The 27,115-nt window shown below is 39.4% G+C and overlaps 1 protein-coding gene across 1 annotated transcript in view; it reads right to left on the reverse strand.

Moving 5' to 3' along the window:
- Positions 1 to 27,115, reverse strand: part of LOC128696716 (C2 domain-containing protein 5-like) — a 156,553-nt gene that overhangs the window by 114,183 nt on the left and 15,255 nt on the right. Inside the window, 3 exon segments of the mRNA XM_053788089.2 lie at positions 17,456 to 17,611; positions 19,560 to 19,776; positions 19,870 to 20,013. Coding sequence (XP_053644064.2) covers positions 17,456 to 17,611; positions 19,560 to 19,776; positions 19,870 to 20,013 — 517 coding nt within the window.

Genomic DNA, 27,115 nt, shown 5'->3' on the forward strand with positions numbered 1-27,115 from the left:
GAGAGGGCGGCCAGATATCTGCCACAAAGCACACCTCCTTTGGCCACCACCCCTGGAATCCAAAAGGCGGCCTCCAGAGATACACCCGTCACCCGAAAGACACCCAAAGCCACCCCCTGGAAGACCGGAGAGGGAATGGGATATCCCCAGGCGATCCAGATTCCACGGCAAACTACACCACCGCCAAGAACCTCAATGGAATGGGATTGACCCCGGTACCCATCCCCCTACCTAGGAACCAGTAAGCCTGTGGGAAGAATCCCAACGGCCAATAAGAGGAAGGGAATACGGGTGGGATGGGGGGGAGGAGGAAAGGAAAAAGGGAGGAAGGGGAGGATGGGATAGGGTAGGGGGGATTGGGGGGGGTAATTAGGTTCGGTCTGAGGAAGGAGACCAACAGGTCTAATTCCTCAGACCAAGAGCCTCTTCACCACGCCAAGGAGCCCCCCTTAAAGAGGTCAAAGTAGCGGAAATATTCAATTTTTGCCGATGTTCAATGAACTTTCTTGTGCAAGTCGAGTTGGTTAACTTTATTAAGTGAATTCTAACCTAACCACTCTGTAATCTGGCAAACTCAATAATCCGGCACACTACAGGTCCCAATGATGCCGGATTTGTGATAGCGGACCTGTATTTTGTCATTTGTTCTCCTTTTGCACTCTCTCACCATTCTTTTAATCTCTTTTTCTCTCCATATACTCTGACTTCTGTATATGATTTTTACACGATAAAAATGTCTTGTATGCTATTACTTCCCCACCATCCTACTGATTTAATCACTCCATCAATCTTTCATTTTCCCACCTACACCCACCCTCCAATAACCACAAAAATCTGCTGCACACACTAGCACTGTATTCTAAAAGCTACCCCACATTTCATTTATCTCTTCCTCATTATGTGTACTTTCTATATCTCAATTTTCTTTCAGTAATTGTGTATACTGCCCACTAATTGTCCCCTTCTTTAGTTCCTTCACTGTCACTATTTTACCAACAAACACCATTCTCCTTGTATTCCAATGACTCTTACTCTTACTGAACTACTTCAGCTTATTCAGAAGGCTACTCAGCAGCACCTAAACTTAAATAACAAAAAGGCACAATACTGTGACTGGAACGATACACAAATAACCCGCACATAAAAGAGAGAAGCTTACGACGACGTTTCGGTCCGACTTGGATCATTGACAAAGTCACACTAACAGAGGTGGAGCAGGACAGCTATATATAGGCAGGAAGAGGTGGAGGTGGAGGTGGAGGCAGCAGCAGCGGCGGCGGCGGCGGCGCCGCACGTGTCTTAAGACACATGTGCGGCGTCTGGTTGTCTTTGTTGTGGACGTTTCGCCAACCAGTGGCTGGCTGGAAGGCGAAACGTCTACGATGGGGATGCCCGGGTGTTGTGCATGTGTCTTAATTTCATCTTGTCGGTATTATATACAATTCTTGTACTACTACTACTACTACTACCTCCACCTCTTCCTGCCTATATATAGCTGTCCTGCTCCACCTCTGTTAGTGTGACTTTGTCAATGGTCCAAGTCGGACCTAAACGTCGTCGTAAGCTTCTCTCTTTTTTGTACACCTAAACTTAAATATCCCTACACAAACTCAGGCCTACAATCATTGTCTCTAAACATCCTATATATTCATTAAAAAATGACCTACTAAAAATAATATTACCTGTAAGTGTAATTACCAAACCCATAACAGTCATACAGAATCCAGAGAATAGGAGGTAACTGGGTTTGAGTTGAGGAAGAGAAAGGCAGTTCCAACTCAATGGGAAAATGGAGAAGAATCCTTCCTCCACAAGCCTTGTGTGTTGTAAGAGGCAATTAAAATGCTGGGAGCATGGGGCTAATAATCTCTTCTGTATAAATTATAAAATGTAAAAAGTAGAAGTGATGCAAGGAGGGAAGAGTATATGGAGAAAAAGAGAGAGGTTAAGAGAGTGGTGAAGCAATGTAAAAAGAGAGCAAATGAGAGAGTGGGTGAGATGTTATCAACAAATTTTGTTGAAAATAAGAAAAAGTTTTGGAGTGAAATTAACAAGTTGAGGAAGCCTAGAGAACAAATGGATTTGTCAGTTGAAAATAGGAGAGGAGAGTTATTAAATGGAGAGTTAGAGGTATTGGGAAGATGGAGGGAATATTTTGAGGAATTGTTAAATGATGATGAAGATAGGGAAGCTGTGACTTCATGTATATGGCAAGGAGGAATAACATCTTGTAGGAGTGAGGAAGAGTCTGTTGTAAGTGTGGGGAAGTTCATGAGGCAGTAGGTAAAATGAAAGGGGATAAGGCAGCTGGGATTGATGGGATAAAGATATAAATGTTAAAAGCAGGTGGGGATATAGTTTTGGAGTGGTTGGTGCTATTATTTAATAAATGTATGGAAGAGGGTAAGGTACCTAGGGATTGGCGGAGAGCATGCATAGTTCCTTTGTATAAAGGCAAAGGGGACAAAAGAGAGTGCAAAAATTATAGGGGGATAAGTCTGTTGAGTATACCTGGTAAAGTGTATGGTACAGTTATTATTGAAAGAATTAAGAGTAAGACGGAGAATAGGATAGCAGATGAACAAGGAGGCTTTAGGAAAGGTAGGGGGTGTGTGGACCAGGTGTTTACAGTGAAACATATAAGTGAGCAGTATTTAGATAAGGCTAAAGAGGTTTTTGTGGCATTTATGGATTTGGAAAAGGTATATGACAGGGTGGATAGGGGAGCAATGTTGCAGGTGTATGGTATAGGAGGTAGGTTACTGAAAGCAGTGAAGAGTTTTTACGAGGATAGTGAGGCTCAAGTTAGAGTATGTAGGAAAGAGGGAGATTATTTCCCAGTAAAAGTAGGCCTTAGACAAGGATGTGTGATGTCACTGTGGTTGTTAAATATATTTATAGATGGGGCTGTAAGAGAAGTAAATGCGAGGGTCTTGGCAAGAGGCGTGGAGTTGAAAGATAAAGAATCACACATAAAGTAGGAGTTGTCACAGTTGCTCTTTGCTGATGACACTGTGCTCTTGGGAGATTCTGAAGAGAAGTTGCAGAGATTGGTGGATGAATTTGGTAGGGTATGTAAAAGAAGAAAATTAAAAGTGAATACAGGAAAGAGTAAGGTTATGAGGATAACAAAAAGATTAGGTGATGAAAGATTGGATATCAGATTGGAGGGAGAGAGTATGGAGGAGGTGAATGTATTCAGATACAGTGGACCCCCGGTATTCGATATTAATCCGTTCCTGAGAGCTCATCAAATACTGATAATATCGAAAACCGAATCAATTTTCCTCATACGAAATAATGAAAATCAAATTAATCCATGCAAGACACCCAAAAGTATGAAAAAAAATTTTTACTACATGAAATATTAAGTTTAATGCAATAGAATACAATAGAATTACAATAACAATAAAATAATTGACACTTACCTTTAATGAAGATCTGGTGATGACTGATGGGATGGAAGGAGAGGAGAGGTGTTAGTGTTTAGAAGGGGAATCCCCTTCCATTAGGACTTGAGGTAGCAAGTCCTTTTCCAGGATTACTTCCCTTCTTCTTTTAATGCCACTAGGACCAGCTTGAGAGTCACTGGACCTCTGTCGCACAACAAATCTGTCCATAGAGCTCTGTACCTCCCATTCCTTTACGATTTGTCTAAAATGGGCCACAACATTGTCATTGTAATAGCTGTGTTAGGGTGATTTTCATCCATAAAGGTTTGCACTTCAACCCACTGTGCACACATTTCCTTAATTTTTGAAGTAGGCACAATGTATTCCACAACTGGTATAGGCTTCTCAGGGTTAGCCCCAAACCCTTCAAAATCTTTCTTAATTTCCATACTAATTCTCACCCTTTTTACCACAGGGTTGGCACTAGAAGCTTTCTTGGGGCCCATGGTGACTTATTTTGCAGAAACAAGCACCAAACACAGTGATAATATGGATAATATGGAATGTACCGAATGTATCCTTAGATGCGCGCACACTGGCTGGCTTGTAAACACTGGCACACAAGGGGCAGTTCAGGCCACATGTGGACAGGTCTCATACGAATCGTATCGAATACCGGGTTTTCAATCGAATACCGAGGAAAATTTTTTGCGATATAATACATCGAATACCGGATTTATTGAATACCGATGCCATCGAATACCGGGGGTCCACTGTATTTGGGAGTGGACGTGTCAGCAGATGGGTCTATGAAAGATGAGGTGAATCATAGAATTGATGAGGGGAGAAGGGTGAGCGGTGCACTTAGGAGTCTGTGGAGACAAAGAACTTTGTCCTTGGAGGCAAAGAGGGAAATGTATGAGAGTATAGTTTTACCAACACTCTTATATGGTTGTGAAGCATGGGTGATGAATGTTGCAGCGAGGAGAAGGCTGGAGGCAGCGAAGATGTCGTGTCTGAGGGCAATGTGTGGTGTGAATATAATGCAGAGAATTCGTAGTTTGAAGTTAGGAGGAGGTGCGGGATTGCCAAAACTGTTGTCCAGAGGGCTGAGGAAGGGTTGTTGAGGTGGTTCGGACATGCAGAGAGAATGGAGCGAAACAGAATGACTTCAAGAGTGTATCAGTCTGTAGTGGAAGGAAGGCGGGGTAGGGGTCGGCCTAGGAAAGGTTGGAGGGAGGGGGTAAAGGAGGTTTTGTGTGCGAGGGGCTTGGACTTCCAGCAGGCATGCATGAGCGTGTTTGATAGGAGTGAATGGAGACAAATGGTTTTTAGTACTTGACATGCTGTTGGAGTGTGAGCAAAGTAACATTTATGAAGGGATTCAGGGAAACCGGCAGGCCGGACTTGAGTCCTGGAGATGGGAAGTACAGTGCCTGCACTCTGAAGGAGGGGTGTTAATGTTGCAGTTTAAAAACTGTAGTGTAAAGCACCCTTCTGGCAAGACAGTGATGGAGTGAATGATGGTGAAAGTTTTTCTTTTTCGGGCCACCCTGCCTTGGTGGGAATCGACCAGTGTGCTAATAAAAAAAAAAAAGAAAAAAAAAAACTTTATGCTTCTTCTTTTTGAGTCACCCTGCCTTATTGGGAGATGGCCATTGTTAGAAAAAAAAAAAAGCAGCTCCAATTCCTCAGCTCATAAGTCTTGACAAGCATCAAGACACCCACTTTGATGGGACTTGATTATTTTAGTTCAGGTTTTCTTTCATTTTAATATTCAGGAGTTTAATGCTTTGATAACTTTCAATACATACAGTAAATCTCTCTCACATGTTCTACCGCATATATGCAGCCTTATTAGCATACCTATTTTTAGGCCATTCATTTGATATACACTGATAATAGGAAAAAATTATCTATACTGGTATTTTGTGAGGTGCAATTACTTGTTAAAACAATACACAAATAAACAATATGAAAGATGGAGAGAAAGGGAGAGGGGTAGAAATAGGAGAGAGAAAGACATAAAATGAGACACATTATATGCATACCAATGTAATACCTGTACTGTTCATTAATTTAATAATGTAACTCGCTACAACACACATGTACAGAGAATATTTAGCATCTTACTTAGAAATTCAACAACACATTCCACATCAGCCATTACACACATAAGCCAAATTACATGTTACCTAGACATATCCATATTGACGGCATCACTGGAATACAATTCTAACAAGTGCTAAGCTTAAATACAGAGAAACTACAAGGGTAGAACAATATGGATCATCATTGTGCCTCACAATGTACAAGCTTACATGCCTATGAATGTAATGCCTACAGCAAGGCCAGAAAAATCTTTGTATACTAGTTTTATATAAAGCTCATACTTTGAAAATGCCATGTTAATAACCACATGTTTGTTATTTGCATCTGTAATTACCAACAAATTTCTCTTACAAACAGAACAATAATTTTTTCTTTATAAATGGTTGACAGCAAATATTAAAAATTTACATAAACATTTAACTACTTTTGTTATAAAATATCTACAGAAAACAAACAAAACTAATTCTTAAAAGTTATAGGGATTAAAATCAAAAGTACAACAATAATAGACCATACAATGACACTTATCAACTTCAAGACGGGAAGAGCAGCAAAACGAGAGCATGCAGGGTGCAACCATTTAAAGCTGCATCATTTTGGCTAGGCATTAGGTAAATAGCTCCTTCTACAAGCCAATGATCTTCAAACATTTATGAACTACAAGCAATGCATTTTATTATCCAGTACCTATACAAATTGATAGGTTTTCCAGCCATAAAACACTTTAAAAAATGGCATTAACTGGCATCAAGGTATGGTAAGCTAACACTTGGTGTAGACTGTGAATACTAAATATCTTCCAACATGTACTGAAAATCTTTAATGAATGTATGTAACAATTCAGTGGAGTGATCAGGATTCAAACCCACAGTCTGGGATTACCAGTGGGACTGTTGTGGTTAAAATAAATGGCTGGTAATCCAAGGTCATGGGATTGAATCCTGCTCTCTCATATGAAATACTAAAACTTTCTTACAATTCAGGATAAACAAACTAATACAGACAAAGCTTAATAAGAATAAAAAGCTCAGCATTAATTAGAAACATGTCATCTTCCCCTAAAGTGTAGTTATCAATTTTAATTGTCTGAGCTGTGGTATATAAAATTCATATACTGATTATTCAAGCTACTCCAATTTATCAATAATAATAATAATAATAATAATAATTTATTTTGACATGATACATGGTTGTACAAAGGAATATAATAGTTGGGTGTACATGTCAAAAGCCCTTTGTATGTAGAGCATTTCGGGCCAACTTAAAATTAACTGAAGATTAATAAGGCAATAACAGTCCATATGGTCATTAGATGAGTTACAATGAGTACAAGAGAACTGAGTATTCTATTAGGTAATGCTATATGGCTTTAATAAGTCTAGTAGAGAAGTTCAGTAAAAAATAATTAGTATTGAAATAGATTATAAAAAGTATTATAATTTAGAACAATTTAAAACAATTTACAATATGAAGTATTATAATTTAGTACAATTTAAAACGATGAAATTGAAACCTTATAATTTTGAAGTAATGAGTAAATGGTTGAGAAATCCCCAGCACAATATACAGTAATGAAATTGAAACAATTTTAAGACTGAAATTAATGATCGAACAGTTGAGCAGTCTTAAATTATTTAAAAGTTTTTTGATTAGCTTTTGAGTAACTGGTAGGTATTAAGTAAAGTGTCTGTCTGGTTAATTTTGGGTGATGAGGTGATTTCTAAGTAGGGTCTTAAATTGATTTGCAGGCAGGGGTCCTTTAGTGTGTTCTGTCAGTGAATCCCAGATCTTCGGTTTGTATAACCTATTCTTTGAAAAATATTCCACTCTCAGGATTTATTTTTTGCTAGGTAACTTTTGTTAGATGTTTAACTTGGTTATCTCTGAAGTCAGACCTTCACTGAAACACTGAAGCTGAAAAAAAAAGTCTTCAGGCTGCTTGGGGATACACTGATATCATTTCTCACCCAAGACACAACTCTGCACAGCTTTTACATCCCTCACTGGCACATATTGTGAGACAACTAGTTCACTTAGAGATTACCCACCCCATCTTCCAAACATAACCTAATCTAACTTGTCATAATTTATGCAATACAGTAGACCGTCGTTTAACATGATTTTGTCTTGCACGTTTTTGTTATAGCATGACTGTGGAATTGCAGCATATTTTTGTTTAACACTTCATAAAATTAGTTTAACATGGTTGTGTGAGGGGAAAAAATTTTGAGGGCCCGGTCACTAGCCGAGTGGAATGGTTTGTGGGTTAGTGGGTTACACCACTGTGTCAACGAGGAAGACCTGCTGCCATCCCCCAGCTCCCTAAGCCACCCACACTACCCTCCCACCCTTCAGTTCAGGTCATACGCGTATAGGACGACGATACTTTGGAAGCTCGCTGTATTATACAGCATCAGCTGTATAATGTACTGCAGGGTAAAAGAGCCCAGAGATCCATTACAGAATTTATGCACACTCCAATACAACCATCGACTTCAGTACCAGAACCTCTATCATCCACTTTTGCCGACAACCAACAACCATCCACCTCAGACCAGTAGGGCCACACCATCTATATCCACTCTCTTCACAATCATTCACAAACACCATTGCCCACAATTTAAGATAAGAAATACTATTGCATTTGTAGTCTTAAGCAGAAATATAGCACGACAATGCACTAAAATTACATATTCACTTTTATTTTGTAAGATCTGGAGGTCTAAAAAAAAGTTGTTTGACTTTTTGAAGGCGCCCAGCAACGTAACCCTATTTTTCCCATAAGTTCTTCAGTTTGTTTAACACAGTTTTGTCTAACACGGAGTTTTCAGGAACGTAACTACCGTGTTAAACGACGGTCTCCTGTAAGTTAATTTACTTAATCTAAGAGTTTAAATAATCAATTACAATAGTTTCAAATAAATAAGACAAGCCAATTGCCTTTGGAAAATTTTCTACATACTGTATATTTACATAATCATTAAGTATAGTAAAATATGACTGTTGCATGACATGTTCAAATCATTCACAAAAATATTCAGAGCTACCTGTAACTAGTTTCAATAGTTCAAATCCCAAAGTCTTGCCTGAGGCCAGACATCACTGTCGGCTCTCTCGTCAACTAGCTTATTGCTGCTAGTGGCTCAAAGGACTACACACGTACCACACCCTGGCCAATCAGATATTTGCAGCAGGTGGTGGTTCAGTTTTCTTTTGAAAATTGAACCACTACCTGCTACGGTAGCATAGTTCTGTCAATATTTCTGATTTTTTTTTTTTCAACAAGTCGGCCGTCTCCCACCAAGGCAGGGTGACACAGAGAGAAAGAAAATCCCCAAAAAGAAAATACTTTCATCATCATTCAACACTTTCACCTCACTCACACATAATCACTGTTTTTGCAGAGGTGCTCAGAACACAACAGTTTAGAATCATATACGTATAAAAATACACAATATATCTCTCCAAACTGCCAATATACCAAACCCTTCCTTTAGAGTGCAGGCATTGTACTTCCCATTTCCAGGACTCAAGTCCAGTTATATAAAATAACCGGTTTCCCTGAATCCCTTCATTAAATATTACCCTGCTCACACTCCAACAGATCGTTAGGTCCCAAATACCATTTGTCTCCATTCACTCCTATCTAACACGCTCACGCATGCCTGCTGGAAGTCCGAACCCCTCGCCCACATCACCTCTTTTACCCCCTCCCTCCAACCTTGTCGAGGACGACCCCTACCCTGCCTTCCTTTTTCTACAGATTCATACGCTCTCCATGTCATTCTACTTTGATCCAATCTCTTTAAATGACCAAACCACCTCAACAAACCCTCTTCAGCCCTCTGACTAATACTTTTATTAACTCCACACCTTCTCCTAATTTCCACACTCCGAATTTTCTGCATAATATTTACACCACACATTGCTCTTAGACAGGACATCTCCACTGCCTCCAACCACCTCCTCGCTGCAGCATTTACAACCCACACTTCACACCCATATAAAAGTGTTGGTACTACTATACAGTGCACCCCCGCATAACGATATTAATCCGTTCCTGAGAGCTCATTGTTATGCAAAATTATCGTTATGCGAATGAATTTTCCCCATAAGAAATAATGGAAATCAAATTAATCCGTGCAAGACACCCCAAAGTATGAAAAAAAAATTTTTACCACATGAAATATTAATTTTAATACACACAAACTGAAAAAGGCATGCACAGTTACATGACACTTGCTTTTATTGAAGATCTGGTGATGATTGATGGGATGGGAGGAGGAGAGAGTCTTAGTGTTTAGAAGGGGAATCCCCTTCCATTAAGACTTGAGGTGTCAAGTCCTTTTCTGGGGTTACTTCCCTTCTTCTTTTAATGCCACTAGGACCAGCTTCAGAGTCACTGGACTTCTGTCGCACAACATATCTGTCCATAGTGGCCTGTACCTCTCGTTCCTTTATGACTTCCCTAAAGTGTTTCACAACAGTGTCAGTGTAATAGTCACCAGCACGGCTTGCAATAGCTGTGTTAGGGTGATTGTCATCAAAAAAGGTTTGCACTTTAAGCCACATTCCACACATTTCCTTAATCTTTGAAGTAGGCAACTTCTTCAATTTCTCTCTCTCCTCCTCCGAACCAGTTTCCTCAGGCCTGGCCTCTTGCTGTTGAAGTTGATCTAGCAGCTCATCAGTGGTTAGTTCTTCATTGTCCTCCTCCACCAACTCTTCCACATCCTCCCCACTAACCTCCAACCCCAAGGACTTTCCCAATGCCACAATGGATTCCTCAACTGGCATACTCCTCTCAGGGTTAGCCTGAAACCCTTCAAAAACCCTTTGGTCTACACATTCTGGCCACAGTTTCTTCCAAGCAGAGTTCAAGGTCCTCTTAGTCACTCCCTCCCAAGTCTTACCTATAAGGTTTACACAATTGAGGATATTAAAGTGCTCTCTCCAAAATTCTCTTAAGAGTCATTTGAGTTTCTGAGGTCACTACAAAGCACCTTTCAAACAGAGCTTTTGTGTACAGTCTTTTGAAGTTTGCAATAACCTGCTGGTCCATGGGCTGCAGGAGAGGAGTGGTATTAGGAGGCAAAAACTTCACCTTAATGAAGCTCATGTCCCCATAAAGTCGCTCTGCCACGTCTGTAGGATGACCAGGGGCATTGTCTAACACCAGGAGGCACTTAAGGTCTAATTTCTTTTCAGTCAGGTAATCTTTCACATTGGGGGCAAATGCATGGTGTAACCAGTCATAGAAAAAGTCCCTAGTGACCCATGCCTTACTGTTTGCCCTCCACAGCACACACAAATTAGCCTTGAGGATATTCTTTTGCCTGAATGCTCTGGGAGTTTCTGAGTGATACACTAATAAAGGCTTCACTTTTCAATCACCACTAGCATTGGAACACATCAACAGAGTAAGCCTGTCTTTCATAGGCTTATGTCCTGGGAGTGCCTTTTTCTCCTGAGTAATGTAGGTCCTGCTTGGCATTTTCTTCCAAAACAGGCCTGTTTCATCACAATTATACACTTGTTCAGGTTTCAGTCCTTCACTGTCTATGTACTCCTTGAATTCCTGCACATATTTTTCAGCTGCTTTGTGGTCCAAACTGGCAACCTCACCATGCCTTATCACACTATGTATGCCACTACGCTTCTTAAATCTCTCAAACCAACCTTTGCTGGGCTTAAATTCACTCACATCATCACTAGTTGCAGGCATTTTTTTAATTAAATCCTCATGCAACTTCCTAGCCTTTTCACTTATGATCACTTGAGAGATGCTATCTCCTGCTATCTGTTTTTCATTTATCCATACCAATAAGAGTCTCTCAACATCTTCCATCACTTGCGATCTCTGTTTCGAAAACACAGTTGAACCTTTGGCAAGAACAGCTTGCTTGATTGCCGTTTTGTTGCCCACAATAGTAGCGATGGTTGATTGGGGTTTATTATACAACCTGGCCAGCTCGGAGACACACACTCCACTTTCATACTTAGCAATGATCTCTTTCTTCATCTCTATAGTAATTCTCACCCTTATTGCTGTAGGGTTGGCACTAGAAGCTTTCTTGGGGCCCATGGTCACTTATTTTGCAGATAAAATCACCAAAAACACTGTAATAATACGAAATGTTCCGATTGTATGCTTGGATGTTACCGCGGAGGCTGGCTGGTAAACAATGCCACCGGCGGAACATGTGAGGCTGGCTCAGGCCGCACATTAGACGCGTCTCGGACGAACAGCATTGAGCGGGTTTTTTAGTGGTAAGTGAGGCAAAATCTTAGCGATAAAATGTATCGGTATGCGGATTTAACGTTATGTAATGCCAACGGTATGCAGGGGTCCACTGTACTTTCATACATTCCCTTCTTTGCCTCCATAGATAACATTTTTTGCCTCAACATATACCTCAATGAACCACTCACCTTTTTTCCTTCATCAATTCTATGATTAACCTTATCCTTCATAAATCCATCCGCTGACATGTCAACTCCCAAATATCTGAAAACATTCACTTCTTCCATACTCCTCCTCCCCAATTTGATATCCAATTTTTCTTTATCTAAATCATTTCATACTCTCATCACCTTACTCTTTTCTATGTTCACTTTCAACTTTCTACCTTTACACACATTCCCAAATTCATCCACTAACCTTTGCAATTTTTCTTTAGAATCTCCCATAAGCACAGTATCATCAGCAAAAAGTAACTGTGTCACTTCCCATTTTGTATTTAATTCCCCATAATTTAATCCCACCCCTCTCCCGAACACCCTAGCATTTACTTCTTTTACAACCCCATCTATAAATATATTAAACAACCATGGTGACATTACACATCCCTGTCTAAGACCTACTTTTACCGGGAAGTAGTCTCCCTCTCTTCTACACACCATAACCTGAGCCTCACTATCCTCATAAAAGCTCTTTACAGCATTTAGCAACTTACCACCTATTCCATACACTTGCAACATCTGCCACATTGCTCCCCTATCCACTCTATCATATGCCTTTTCTAAATCCATAAATGCAATAAAAACTTTCATACCTTTATCTAAATACTGCTCACATATATGCTTCAATGTAAACACTTGATCTACACATCCCCTACCCATTCTAAAACCTCCTTGCTCATCCACAATTCTACATTCTGTCTCGTCTCTAATTCTTTCAATAATAACCCTACCGTACACTTTTCCTGGTATACTCAGTAAACTTATTCCTCTATAATTTTTACCATCTCTTTTGTCCCCATTCCCTTTATATAAAGGGACTATACACGCTCTCCGCCAATCCTTAGGTACCTTCCCCTCTTTCATACATTTATTAAACAAAAATACCAACCACTCCATCACTATATCCCCCCCTGCTTTTAACATTTCTGTCATGATCCCATCAGTTCCAGCTGCTTTACTCCCTTTCATTCTACGTAATGCCTCATGCACCTCCCCCACACTCACATCCTGCTCTTCTTCACTCCTAAAAGATGATATACCTCCCTGGCCAGTGCATGAAATTACCACCTCCCTTTCTTCCTCAACATTTAAAAGTTCCTCAAAATATTCTTGCCATCTACCCAAAACCTCCATCTCCTCATCTACTAACTCCCCTTCTCTGTTTTTAACTGACAAATCCATTTGTTCCCTAGGCTTTCTTAACTTGTTTAACTTACTCCAAATTTTTTTCTTATTTTTATTAAAATTCCTTGACAGTACCTCTCCCACTCTATCATCTGCTCTCCTTTTGCACTCTCCCATCACTCTCTTCACCTTTCTTTTAATCTCCATATACTCTACTCTTCTTATAACACTTCTGCTTTGTAAATACCTCTCATAAGCTACCTTTTTTCTCTTTTATCACACCCTTTACTTCATCATTCCACCAATTACTCCTCTTTCCTCCTGCACCCACCCTCCTATAACCACAAACTTCTGCCCCACATTCTAATACTGCATTTTTAAAACTATTCCAACCCTCTTCAACCCCCCCACTACTCATACTTGCACCAGCCCACCTTTCTGCAAATAGTTGCTTATATCTCACCCGAACTTCCTCCTCCCTTAGTTCATACACTTTCACCTCCCTCTTACTTGTTGATGCCATTTTCCTCTTATCCCATCTACCTCTTACTCTAACTGTAGCTACAACTAGATAATGATCCGATATATCAGTTGCCCCTCTATAAACGTGCACATCCTGGAGCCTACCCAACAACCTTTTATCCACCTGATATCTACTGCAAAAAGGTTGAAAAATCCATGGACCACAAATAGTGACACTGTGTTCTCTAATTGTGCCTCAGGACCTACACTTTTCTTTATCAATATATTAATGGCATACAATACAGTCATACCCCATTTTATGCCATTTTGGCTTACATCAACTTTGCCTTTACACCACTTTTCTAGAGTAAATTAAAGTTCAGTGAATGTCATTATGTCAGATGTTACATCACTCAGCAACGTCACCTACGTAATAATAAAAGTGTGTGAAATGAATAAATTTTTCCTAAAAAATAATTTAAAATAAATAAAATGCAAAAATTAACAGTAAAAGATAAAAGCTAAAAAAGAAATTCGAAAATACAATAAACACTCATTTAAAACATAAAAAAAATGTATACATATACAGTGGACCCTCGTTTTTCATAATTAATCCATTCCAGAAAGTGTGACTAATGGTGAAATTGACGATTTGCGAAACCATTTTCCCCCATAAGAAATAATGTAAATCCAATTAATCCGTTTCAGACCAAAAGTATTAACAAAAAAATATTTTTTTTTACATGAAATATAGATTTACATACACAGAAAACAATGAGACATGAAGAATAAAACAATAATAACATCACACTTACCTTTATTGAAGACTCTTGTTGGTGTATGAATAAAATATGTCATTACATATGTTAGGAATTGTGGCGGTGGCAGGGGAATGTCTGGAGGCAAGGCAAGATAGTCCTTCACTATGACACTAACATCAATCTACGGCTTATTTATGTATCACAATTCATCTAATATGACATAACAAACAATATTAATAACATAGAAACATGATATACTCTAAAATGAATAGAAAATGTCATTACGTATGTCACAAGTGGTGGTGTGTTTTGTTGTTGGGTTAGAGAGGCCACTGAGAGCAGAAGCCATACATAGTGGTGGTGGCGGCGGCGGTGTTATCAGTAGCCCTATACAGTGGAACCTCAAATATCGAACTTTCTTTGGTCCAGAAGGCTGTTTGAGTGCCTTTACCGAATGAATTTATTCCCATGAGGAATAATGTAAATTAGGTTAGTCCATTTCAGACCCTCAAAAATACACTTATAAAAGCACTTACAAAAATATACTTACATAATTGGTTGTGTTGGGAGCAGTTCGATTTTTGAGGTTCCACTGTATACAGTGGAACCCTGAGTTTCATATGCCCTGACTATTATACGCTTTGAGTTTAGAACTGTTTTTTCAGCTCAATTTTGTCCCGAGTTATGCACTGCGCCCCGTGTTTCGTCCTGCGTACCAGAACTGTCTGCCTGCCCCCATAGTTGTGAATCAGTGTGGCTTTGTTTCTCCTCGAATGAATATAGACATTTTCATTAATCCATCTATTATATTATCTTCAAAATTATATAAGAAACAAGTTACATAGTATATATAAAAACATGCAATGTTTATATGCGATGTACGTTTAATAATAATTACTCTTGGGCACATTAAATGTCTTACTTTTGGTTAATATAGATATTTTCACTAATGCATCTATGATTGGCTGTGTAGTATAATAATATGGCTGTGTAGTGTAGCCCAGGGAGGCTACATACATGTACCTACATCAACAGGCTATCTACACTGAATTCCTACAAATAAATGCTACTCACCTCTCACCCTACATTAAGACTACAAATATTTTAAGGTAAGTAATGAATGTACTGTAGCAGTAAAAGACAAAGAAGGGAAATAACACTAGAGGGCTTTGATACCTGAAGTCCTTATGGAGGGGGATTCTCAACTCCCTGGAATGGATTAATTGTATTTACATTAATTCTTATGGGAAATACTGTATCGACTTTAGGACGTTTCGGCTTTAGTACTAGCTCCTGAAATGGATTAAGTATGAAACTCAGGGTTCCAATGTAACTCCAACAACATTGGAAGAGTTAGGTTCATGCTGTCCTTTTTCTATCGATTAATCGCTTAACTTACTTGCTACACTGTTAATGCTACGCTTTATCGCTGGCTGGTACTATAGCCTTTATTAACTCGTGCTACTTTAGTATTGTACATATCGTAGAATCACTGAAGAAGGTACATTCTCCCCTCACTCTTCCACCTCCACTTTATCACTTTACTACGAGTACTTTCTTGAATTCTATTGTATTTCTCAACTTCTTTACCAAAGGTCTGGCATTAGGAACTTTCTTTGGGGCCATAGTGGCTTATTTAGCAGATTTTTTTTTTTTTCAACAAGTCGGCAGTCTCCCACCGAGGCAGGGTGACCCAAAAAAGAAAGAAAATCCCCAAAAAGAAAATACTTTCATCATCATTCAACACTTTCACCACACTCACACATTATTAGCAGATGCAAGCACTAAAATGAATAGAATATTAAAAAACATATCGTATGAACATGTGGGATCATCCTCACTCGCTGATAAACAATGGCACACTGGCTGTGAATGGAGTGTGGGGCCACTTGGGGCTGTGCATACGCATCTGGGATGAACGACTATTTGTAGGTCAAATGACGATTCACAAGTCAATATTTTGACAAAAAAAAATTTGATTTTCTAAAATTATGACCTCTGATGCTTACAAAAAACGAGGATCCACTGTACGTAGTTCTGCTGTCTTGTTGCATGGCGGCATTGCTGTTGGCTCTCATTCAAAACAAAGGTGATGCCATGTGCATTTTTGTCCATGCTGTAATCGTATGCTTGTATATGTTTTGGTAGAATTACCGACAATATGTAAAGTAAAAGGACACAAGTGCAACTAATGTGACATTTTATTGTGGCAACGTAACGGCTTGACAAAGCTCCTGGAGAGCGAAACGTTGCCACAATAAAATGTCACATTAGTTGCACTTGTGTCTTTTTACTTTACAAATCGTGTGCTTGTTTTGCCTTTCACTGTTATCTTTGTGATTATTCCTTTACTGTGTCTGTGTTAGCCATGGGTCCTAAGAAGGATAGTGCTAGTGATTACAAGTGGAAAGTAAGTTAAATATGATTAAAAGATATGAAAATGGTGAAAAAGTGTCGGTGATAGTGCATGCCTTAGGGTTGCCTTAGGTGTTCTTTTCATACTTAAGGCATTTTTTAAGGCAAATCACAAGGTAAATAATATAATTTTTTTAACTGTGTTCATTATTCTTTAAAAAATATGAATAAAATATGTTTTCAGTGTTCTTTAAGGTTTAGCAATAGTTATATTCTTTCGCAAGTTATTTATGCTAGTTTCACAGTGTTTGTCGTCATTTTAAGGCATTACGTCCGGTTTACGTCAAAAATCAGGTTACGTCACAGCTCTTGGAACCAATTAATAATGTAGGGTGGGGTATGACTGTACTGACAAGTAAATGAGTATGACCCATGTGCAACGGCTGGAAATCTTTATTGTTGAAATGTTTTGCCTGCTCTGCAGGCTTCTTCAGTCAAATACAGATGTTACTAAATACTAGAGACAGAAGAAGCAGTGGTGAAGTCAAGATGAGGTGATTAATCCCTCAGCTTTGAAGGAGTAATTTTGAGGTAGTCGGTCCCTCAGCTTTGAGAAGGGTTCAGCTCCCCAATCTTGTTCAAAGTGAAAGTGAAGAATGAAAATGAGGCCATTATGCCAGAGCACATGTGTCTTACTTATTTACATGTGCTTTTCACTTGGTTTACTCTACACTTCCTCCCAAATCTCTTGCTCCAATAAATAAATAAATTACAGCATGAACTCACTCTCTCTGAGCTGTGATCTCTCGAAGCGGTGATGGAGAATGTGTGGTTCCTCCTGTTGTGCTAGATTCGAAGTGGAGTCTAAGTAACGTTACAGCCGACCCCAAGCCACGGACAACAATACCTGTCTCGCCCTCCAGATCAAAATACTGACGATAACTGATGATAAGAAGGTAAAAAGAGACCATTACAATTACTTACATTACTGTTATATTCTAGCACTACCAGTATATACTTCCAAAATTAGTTTGCAGAAAGTTACATAAACACTGCTTAATAAATTAATATAAAATCCTTTTAATACAATATTATTGTGTACTTACTGAACATAAAGTTACAAAACTGTACATGTACATATTTGCATGTTCATCAGAACATGCAAATATGTAAGTAGATAGGAATCTGCCTTTGAAACAACACTCATTCAAGACAGATAAAAAACTACAAACATTATTTAAGATGTATCAAAAGAATATAGAAGTCAAAAACTTTGAGAAAAAAAAAATTCTACCAGGAAATGAACTCGCCCCACCCATCAAACAGGAACTCAGGACACTAGTTACCAGAAAAATTTTGACTTTTAAAGGAAAACAAGTAACCCGCACATAGAGTCAGAAATGCTATTACGAAGCTTCAGTCCGACTTGGATCATTCACAAGTCACACTGTGTATTGTTCCAGTCATTGTACTGTGCCTTTTTGTTCTTTAAAATAAAACTTTTCATCAGTGAACCTCATGAAAGACCTGGCTGGAAATTGAAATACAGTTGACCCTCAACCAACGATGGCGTCGATTAACGATAAATCCGACTAGCGATACATTTTAACGCAAAATTTTTGCCTAGGCTAGCGCTAAAAAACTCGACCAACACTATTCGTTCCGTCTGAGACATGTCCACTTCTGGCCAGTGTTTACAAACCAGCCAGCCACCGCGGTCGCTTCCAAGCATACAATTGGAACATTTCATATTATCACAGCCTTTTTAGTGATTGCACCTGCAAAATAAGTCACCATGGGCCCCAAGAAAGCTTCTAGTGCCAACCCTACAGCAAAAAGGGTGAGAATTACTATGGATATGAAGAAAGAGATCATTGCTAAGTATGAAAGTGGAGTGCGTGTCTCCAAGCTGGCCAGGTTGTACACAAAACCCCAATCAACCATCGCTACTACTGTGGCCAAGAAAACGGCAATCAAGGAAGCTGTTCTTGCCAAAGGTGCAATTATGTTTTCGAAACTGAGATCGCAAGTACTCGAAGATGTTGAGAGACTGTTATTGGTGTGGATAAATGAAAAACAGATAGCAGGAGACAGCATCTTTCAAGCGATCATATGTGAAAAGGCTAGGAAGTTGCATGACGATTTAATTAAAAAAATGCCAGCAACTAGTGGTGACGTGAGTGAATTTAAGGCCAGCAAAGGTTGGTTTGAGAGATTTAAAGGGAAGGGAAGTAACCCCAGAAAAGGACTTGCCACCTCAAGTCCTAATGGAAGGGGATTCCCCTTCTAAACACTAAGACCATCAACACTCTCCCCTCTTCCCATCCCATCAATCATCACCAGATCTTCAATAAAGATAAGTGTCATGTAACTGAGCATGTCTTCTTCAGTTTGTGTGTATTAAAATTAATATTTCATGTGGTAAAAACAATTTTTTTTTCATACTTTGGGGTGTCCTACACTGATTAATTTGATTTCCATTATTTCTTAGGGGAAAATTAACTCGACTAACGATAATTTTGACTAACGATGAGCTCTCAGGAACGGATTAATAGCGTTAGTCGAGGGTCCACTGTATATAGCAAGAAAAAAAAAGGAAAACAATGCAACAGATGAAAGAAATTCTGTTTAAAAGAAAAATGTCACCAGTGGGTCAAACAAAAATCAGCGCTTGCCCAATAATCTATCTAAATTATGTGTATTCTATGTCAAGAAAAACAAAATATCTACACTAGTTTGTGGATCATGCAAAAAATCTTATTCAGAATAAGAACTAAAAATGATTAAAACTCAACCAGACTTTGATGAGTTCAACAAATAGAGCGACAGATGAAATGATGGAATTTAGTGTAGGCAAGAGTCACGTAATGGAAATGTAAAGAACTTTTACCCAATCACAGCATTTCCGCCAAGTTCCAAAACCTTAAGTCCAATACGGCGCTGGAGTTCCCCAGAGAGCTTAAAAAAGAGAGTCTGACGTGCTTCATTGCTGGCACGAGGAGTCCGAATCTTGTCTATCCACTGATACTCTGGATCATCATTCACCACCAACTCTTCGACAAATCCGACAATGTTCTGACACCTGTACCCAGCAGGAATCTCAGGAGCTGCCAAAGTAAAAATAACATTTAGAATATAGAATAAATAGCCAAATTTTGGTCTTTGCTAGAAAGTTCATGAAGTTAAAAGACGAAACTTACTAAAGAAAAACTGCACCCCACACGACGACTGACGAAATTTGTTGAAGTCTGAGAAGAGATCAACTTTAACAACGATGTTGACCTCACCACGAATCCCGTGCATAGTGTCATAAACAGGCAACCATCCAGACATGACAGCTGTTCCTGAAAATAAATTATCTACATGCATAAAGGGTGTGATAAAAGAGAAAAAGGAAGCTTATGAGAGGTTTTTACAAAGCAGAAGTGTTATAAGAAGAGCAGAGTATATGGAGAGTAAAAGAAAGGTAAAGAGAGTGGTGAGAGAGTGCAAAAGGAGAGCAGATGATAGAGTGGGAGAGGCACTGTCAAGAAATTTTATTGAAAATAAGAAAAAATTTTGGAGTGAGTTAAACAAGTTAAGAAAGCCTAGGGAAAGTATGGATTTGGCAGTTAAAAACAGAGTAGGGGAGTTAGTAGATGGGGAGATGGAGGTATTAGGTAGATGGCGAGAATATTTTGAGGAACTTTTAAATGTTAAGGAAGAAAGAGAGGCAGTAATTTCATGCACTGGTCAGGGAGGTATACCATCTTTTAGGAGTGAAGAAGAGCAGAATGTAAGTGTGGGGGAGGTACGTGAGGCATTACGTAAAATGAAAGGGGGATCATGACAGAAATGTTAAAAGCAGGGGGGGATATAGTGTTGGAGTGGTTGGTACTTTTGTTTAATAAATGTATGAAAGAGGGGAAGGTACCTAGGGATTGGCAGAGAGCATGTATAGTCCCTTTATATAAAGGGAAAGGGGACAAAAGAGACTGTAAAAATTACAGGGGAATAAGTTTACTGAGTATACCAGGAAAAGTGTACGTAGGGTTATAATTGAAAGAATTAGAGGTAAGACAGAATGTAGGATTGCAGATGAGCAAGGAGGTTTCAGAGTGGGTAGGGGATGTGTAGATCAAGTGTTTACATTGAAGCATATATGTGAACAGTATTTAGATAAAAGTAGGGAAGTTTTTATTGCATTTATGGATTTAGAAAAGGCATATGATGGAGTGGATAGAGGGGCAATGTGGCAGATGTTGCAAGTATATGGAATAGGTGGTAAGTTATTAAATGCTGTAGAGTTTTTATGAGGATAGTGAGGCTCAGGTTAGGGTGTGTAGAAGAGAGGGAGATTACTTCCCGGTAAAAGTAGGTCTTAGACAGGGATGTGTAATGTCACCATGGTTGTTTAATATATTTATAGATGGGGTAGTAAAGGAAGTAAATGCTAGGGTGTTCAGGAGAGGAGTGGGAATAAATTTTGGGGAATCAAATTCAAAATGGGAATTGACACAGTTACTTTTTGCTGATGATACTGTGCTTATGGGAGATTCTAAAGAAAAATTGCAAAGGTTAGTGGATGAGTTTTGGAATGTGTGTAAAGGTAGAAAGTTGAAAGTGAACACAGAAAAGAGTAAGGTGATGAGGGTATCAAACGATTTAGATAAAGAAAAATTGAATATCAAGTTGGGGAAGAGGAGTATGGAAGAAGTGAATGTTTTCAGATACTTAGGAGTTGACGTGTCGGCGGATGGATTTATGAAGGATGAGGTTAATCATAGAATTGATGAGGGAAAAAAGGTGAGTGGTGCATTGAGGTATATGTGGAGTCAAAAAACGTTATCTATGGAGGCAAAGAAGGGAATGTATGAAAGTATAGTAGTACCAACACTCTTATATGGGTGTGAAGCTTGGGTGGTAAATGCAGCAGCGAGGAGACGGTTGGAGGCAGTGGAGATGTCCTGTTTAAGGGCAATGTGTGTAAATATTATGCAGAAAATTCGGAGTGTGGAAATTAGGAAAAGGTGTGGAGTTAATAAAAGTATTAGTCAGAGGGCAGAAGAGGGGTTGTTGAGGTGGTTTGGTCATTTAGAGAGAATGGATCAAAGTAGAATGACATGGAAAGCATATAAATCTATAGGGGAAGGAAGGAGGGGTAGGGGCCGTCCTCAAAAGGGTTGGAGAGAGGGGGTAAAGGAGGTTTTGTGGGCAAGGGGCTTGGACTTCCAGCAAGCATGCGTGAGTGTGTTAGATAGGAGTGAATGGAGACGAATGGTACTTGGGACCTGACGATCTGTTGGAGTGTGAGCAGGGTAATATTTAGTGAAGGGATTCAGGGAAACCGGTTATTTTCATATAGTCGGACTTGAGTCCTGGAAATGGGAAATACAATGCCTGCACTTTAAAGGAGGGGTTTGGGATATTGGCAGTTTGGAGGGATATGTTGTGTATCTTTATACGTACATGCTTCTAAACTGTTGTATTCTGAGCACCTCTGCAAAAACAGTGATAATGTGTGAGTGTGGTGAAAGTGTTGAATGATGATGAAAGTATTTTCTTTTTGAGGGTTTTCTTTCTTTTTTGGGTCACCCTGCCTCGGTGGGAGACGGCCGACTTGTTGAAAAAAAAAATAAATAAAAATAAAGATCTCTCTACATTACAAGAGAAAAGAGAATTTTGAAACATCACAATAGTAAGAATTGTGTAAGGAGTCAGACCCAAAAATTTGCAAGGTTCCAAATTCTTTGGGTTCCTAATTTGTAGAATTCTTTTATCCAATACTCTATGCATGACCCATACAATGGAAACTAACCACAGGATTTCATTCAAAATGTGCTTAATGACTTTCTCTTGCCCAAACCACTTTTCTTTCTGGTCATTCCCTCTATGTAAATGTCAAAATTATCCAGGTTAGAGTAATTTTAAAACACACAAAACTATAAAATAAGCATAAACATAAAACAGTAGGTAGTAGGTTGGTAGACAGCAACCGCCCAGGGAGGTACTACCGACCTGCCAAGTGAGTGTAAAACGGAAACCTGTAATTGTTTTACATGATGGAAGGATTGCTGGTGTCTTTTTTCTGTCTCATAAACATGCAAGATTTCAGGTACGTCTTGCTACTTCTACTTACACTTAGGTCACACTACACATACATGTACAAGCAAATATGCATATACACACCACTCTGGGTTTTCTTCTATTTTCTTTCTAGTTCTTTTCTTGTTTATTTCCTCTTATCTCCATGGGGAAGTGGAACAGAATTCTTCCTCTGTAAGCCATGCGTGTTGTAAGAGGCGACTAAAATGCCGGGAGCAAGGACCTAGTAACCCCTTCTCCTATATAAATTACTAAATTTAAAAAGAGAAACTTTCGTTTTTCTTTTTGGGCCACCCTGCCTTGGTGGGACACGGCCAGTTTGTTGGAAAAAAAAAAAAAAAGTCTGTTGAGTATACCTGGTAAAGTGTATAGTACAGTTATCATTGAAAGAATTAAGAATAAAACTGAGAGTAGGATAGCAGATGAACAAGGAGGCTTCAGAATGGGTAGAGGTGTGTAGACCAAGTGTTTACAGTGAAACATATACAGTGCTAGTCATGGCATTATGCCGGGTGAGCATCATGGCATAATGCTGTAGCAAAAATGAAAAGCCTACAATACAGGGGGTTCTTTTTTCGTCAGTGTATTATACTGGGTAGCAGCTGTTAGCATGACGTCACGGCCTGCCGCCACACTCCACAGTGACTCCTCAGTGTTCACGTGGCTGCCGTAGTGAGAGGAAGTGTTGCACTTTTGTCTCTCATCCGCCCCATCTTTTGTCCAGTGTTCCCTTTGGTTTTGGGGCTATACATGTTTGATTATGGGTAAAAGGAAGTCTTTAATACCTGAAACTATAGCTCAAATCATAGGGCTTTACAAAACTGGGCACTAGACGAAAAAATAGTGGAGAATATTGGTGTGTGTGTGAGCGCTCAGTGAGGAAATGGGTGCAGCATTTCAAGGCGGTAGCAGTGTCGGGTTACCATCTGCCAAACCTCGGCCTGGCCCCTCGAAAAAGACATCTGTTCATACCTTAACTGTGTTAAAGTAGTAGTTAGAGAGTACACCTAGGATAACTGCTAGAGAATTGAAAGAAAAGAACCCGTATCTTCTCTCAGAGGTGTCTGTAAGAACTGTTAATAGGTGTGTGTCAGAAATGGGCTACAGTAGTCACTGCCAGGTTAAGAAACCAATCCTCTCCAAGCCATAGACAAAACAAAGGCTGGATTATGCAAAGAAATATCTTCCCTGGAATCCTCAACAGTGGTTTGAAGTACTCAGGAGTGATGAAGCAATCTTCACTGTCATGTGTAACCGTGGGAGACATGTGTACCGGCCCAGAGGTAGTGACCGCTAGACCCATGCTACACCTGCGGGATCACCAAACACCAATGGCCTGGGGGTGTTTCAGTGCTCAGTGTGTTGGTGAACTCATTGTGCTTCCCAAAAACCACTATATGAACCAGTATAATTACCTGGAGTTATTGTGTGACAATTTACCTGAGGCGTTTGGCAAGTGTGGGGCTACGGCTTTTATGCAGGATGGTGCACCGTGTCATACCGCCAAATCTGTAGTTCAGTGGCTTAAGGACTGTGAAGCGAGGTTCTTTAATGACTGGCCAGGTAATTCCCCAGACCTAAACCCTATTGAGAACCTCTGGTCAATAGTGAAACGAAGTTTACTGGGCAAGGATATCAGTTCCGTCTTGCGGCTGGAGGCTGCTCTACATGAGGCATGGAATAATATACCTCCTCAAACCTTCAAGAATTTGTGAGAGTCTTCCTACATGGATGAGGGATGTGATTAACCGTAAAGAACGCAGCACCAAATATTAAAACCTCAGTGAGAAAATATATATATTATAATCTTTCATGGTATGTGTTTTTGTTTCGGTACATGTGTAGAGTTTTGCTTACAAACAAGCTGGTCATATAATAAGAGAACTGTATGGGACTTAGCTTGATGACATCTCCACATTCTGCAGCCGCGTCCAGAATGTACTCGGAGCCGACAATGTAACTGTAACCACACATGGGCTGCAAGGGGATAAGTATGATGAGTATAATTACCCCTAGGGGGTGTTGTTTCAGCATATCTCAGAAACTGATTGCTGATGATATGTACTGGTTTGGACTCAAAAGTCCACACCTCACTGCCGACTATAGGATGATTTTGAACCCCTTGTGACACGAGAACTGCGCAGTCCCATGCATAACCAGTTGGTTCAAAACCTACCTTGCTCTTGTAGCATGAGTTATGGTGTTGGCTGCACCATATTCGACAGGTACAGGTGACTTGATAGAAGCTGAAGTGTCCTTGGATGTCCACATCTTCCACAATCTAGGAATATGCACCCTGTTACACTATGTTCCACAAGATTTGTTCTTTCCACAGTGATATCATTACAGGAAGCTGATCACACTTCTCTGTAATTGTTCTGCTGTGTCTGTTGAGATTCTTTATGCACAAAAACGCTCGATCACTATAGTCTTTGTTATTACAGCGTGATGCACGAGTTGCTTCGATGAAGTCTAAAAGGAATCTACCCCACAGTGCCCCTCGCTGGCCTGACTTGCCCTCATAGAAAGGATTCGCATACACCAGTGTTTTTTCCTTCCTTGAGAAACTTCACACCGTGAAGCAATGCAGAATGCTCGATTCTTGCTGTCCGGGCATAGACAACAATGTACACTATGTTTAACATGGTAATAAAGTGTGTGAAGGGTTTTCCTTAACCCTTTCAGGGTCCAAGGCCAAAATCTGAAGTGGTGCCCCAGTGTCCAAGAATTTTCAAGAAATTTTTTTTTTATTTTTTCTTATGAAATGGTAGAGAATCTTTTTGTGAATGTAATAAAACAAAAAGTACGAAATTTGATGGAAAATTGACGAAATTATGCTCTCGTGAATTTTGATGTGTCAGCGATATTTACGAATCGGCGATTTTGCCGACTTTGACCCCCATTTTAGGCCAATTACATTATTCCAGTCAACCAAATTCTTAGCTATTTCACTAGTATTACTTCTATTCTATCGATTGAGCACAAGAAATCACCAAGTCAACGACTTGGTGATTTCAACTACAAAATAAAGTGATTTCAACTACAAAATAAAGTGACCGGAAATTGGTGATTTGGCCAATTTAACACAAAGTTCAAAATATTCCAATTTCAAAATAGGATCCAGAATAAACAATGTAGGTATTCCTGGCACTAAACTAACATTTCCTCTGTTCATTAGTTATATTTTGAGGCTTTACAAATAAATTCCATTTTGATTTTTTATTCACATAATGAATTTTTATTCACACCAAAAAATAGAAGATTTACTGTTATGCAATATTGTAATAATTGTATAAATATCATCACCACATTTGTGAATGTATATTAGACCCACCAGCTGGTGTGTATTAGACGTGTTAGGTCGTTTGTTTACTCTTGAACATCGGCAAAAATTTAACATTTCCGCCACTTTGAGCTCAGTTTCAAGCCATTTCCATTGCTAAAACCAATCAAAATTATCTCTATTTCTGTAATATTTCTTCCATTCTATCAAATGAGACCAAGAAATCACAAATACAACTATAAAAAACATACGAAAAAACACTGCAAAATCGCTGTTTTAATCGAAAATCACGGTCTCAGTTTTTTTTCTCTCATTATACACAGTGTGCTGCAGGATTTGTTTTATGTGGTGCACACATACCACACAATTGTATTCTCTCATATCTAGGCCCAAATTTACCACTCACAGTTTATCAGAGTGAGCTGAACTCATGACGTAGATCTACGGTTTGGACCCTGAACGTAAAACCGTAGATCTACGGGACGGACCCTGAAAGGGTTAATTGTCCTGCTAAGGTAAGTCTGATTGTCTCTCGTTAAACTACACTATTTGCAACACTGGTCTTTTGGAAAGATGTGGCGTGACCTGTGACTGGTACACGCTGGTCAAACATCTGCTTGTAATTACTTGATGTGGAAGTAAACAAGATGCTTGCCCCTTCTGAAAGGGCTGGGCCCCTCAGGGCTGAAGGGCTGAAGGGGGATGATCCCCCCCCCAGAAAAAATTTCTCCACAACGTGTGGGGGAGAGGGGCTGCATAATGCCATGACTAGCACTGTAACTGAACAGTATTTAGATTTGGGTAAAAAGGTTTCTGTGGCATTTATGGATTTGGAAAAGGCATATAACAGGGTGGATAGGGAGGCAATGTGGCAGATGTTGCAAATGTATGGAATAGGAGGTAGGTTACTGAAGGCAGTGAAAATTTTTTACAGGGATAGTGAGGCTCAGGTTAGAGTATGTAGGAGACAGGGAGATTATTTCCCAGTAAAAGTACGCCTTAGACAAAGATGTGTGATGTCACCATGGTTGTTCAATATATTTATAGACGAGGTTATAAGAGAAGTGAATGCTCAGGTG

The sequence above is a fragment of the Cherax quadricarinatus genome, chromosome 46, assembly GCF_038502225.1.
Source record: "Cherax quadricarinatus isolate ZL_2023a chromosome 46, ASM3850222v1, whole genome shotgun sequence".
Classification (NCBI taxonomy): Eukaryota; Metazoa; Arthropoda; class Malacostraca; order Decapoda; family Parastacidae; genus Cherax; species Cherax quadricarinatus.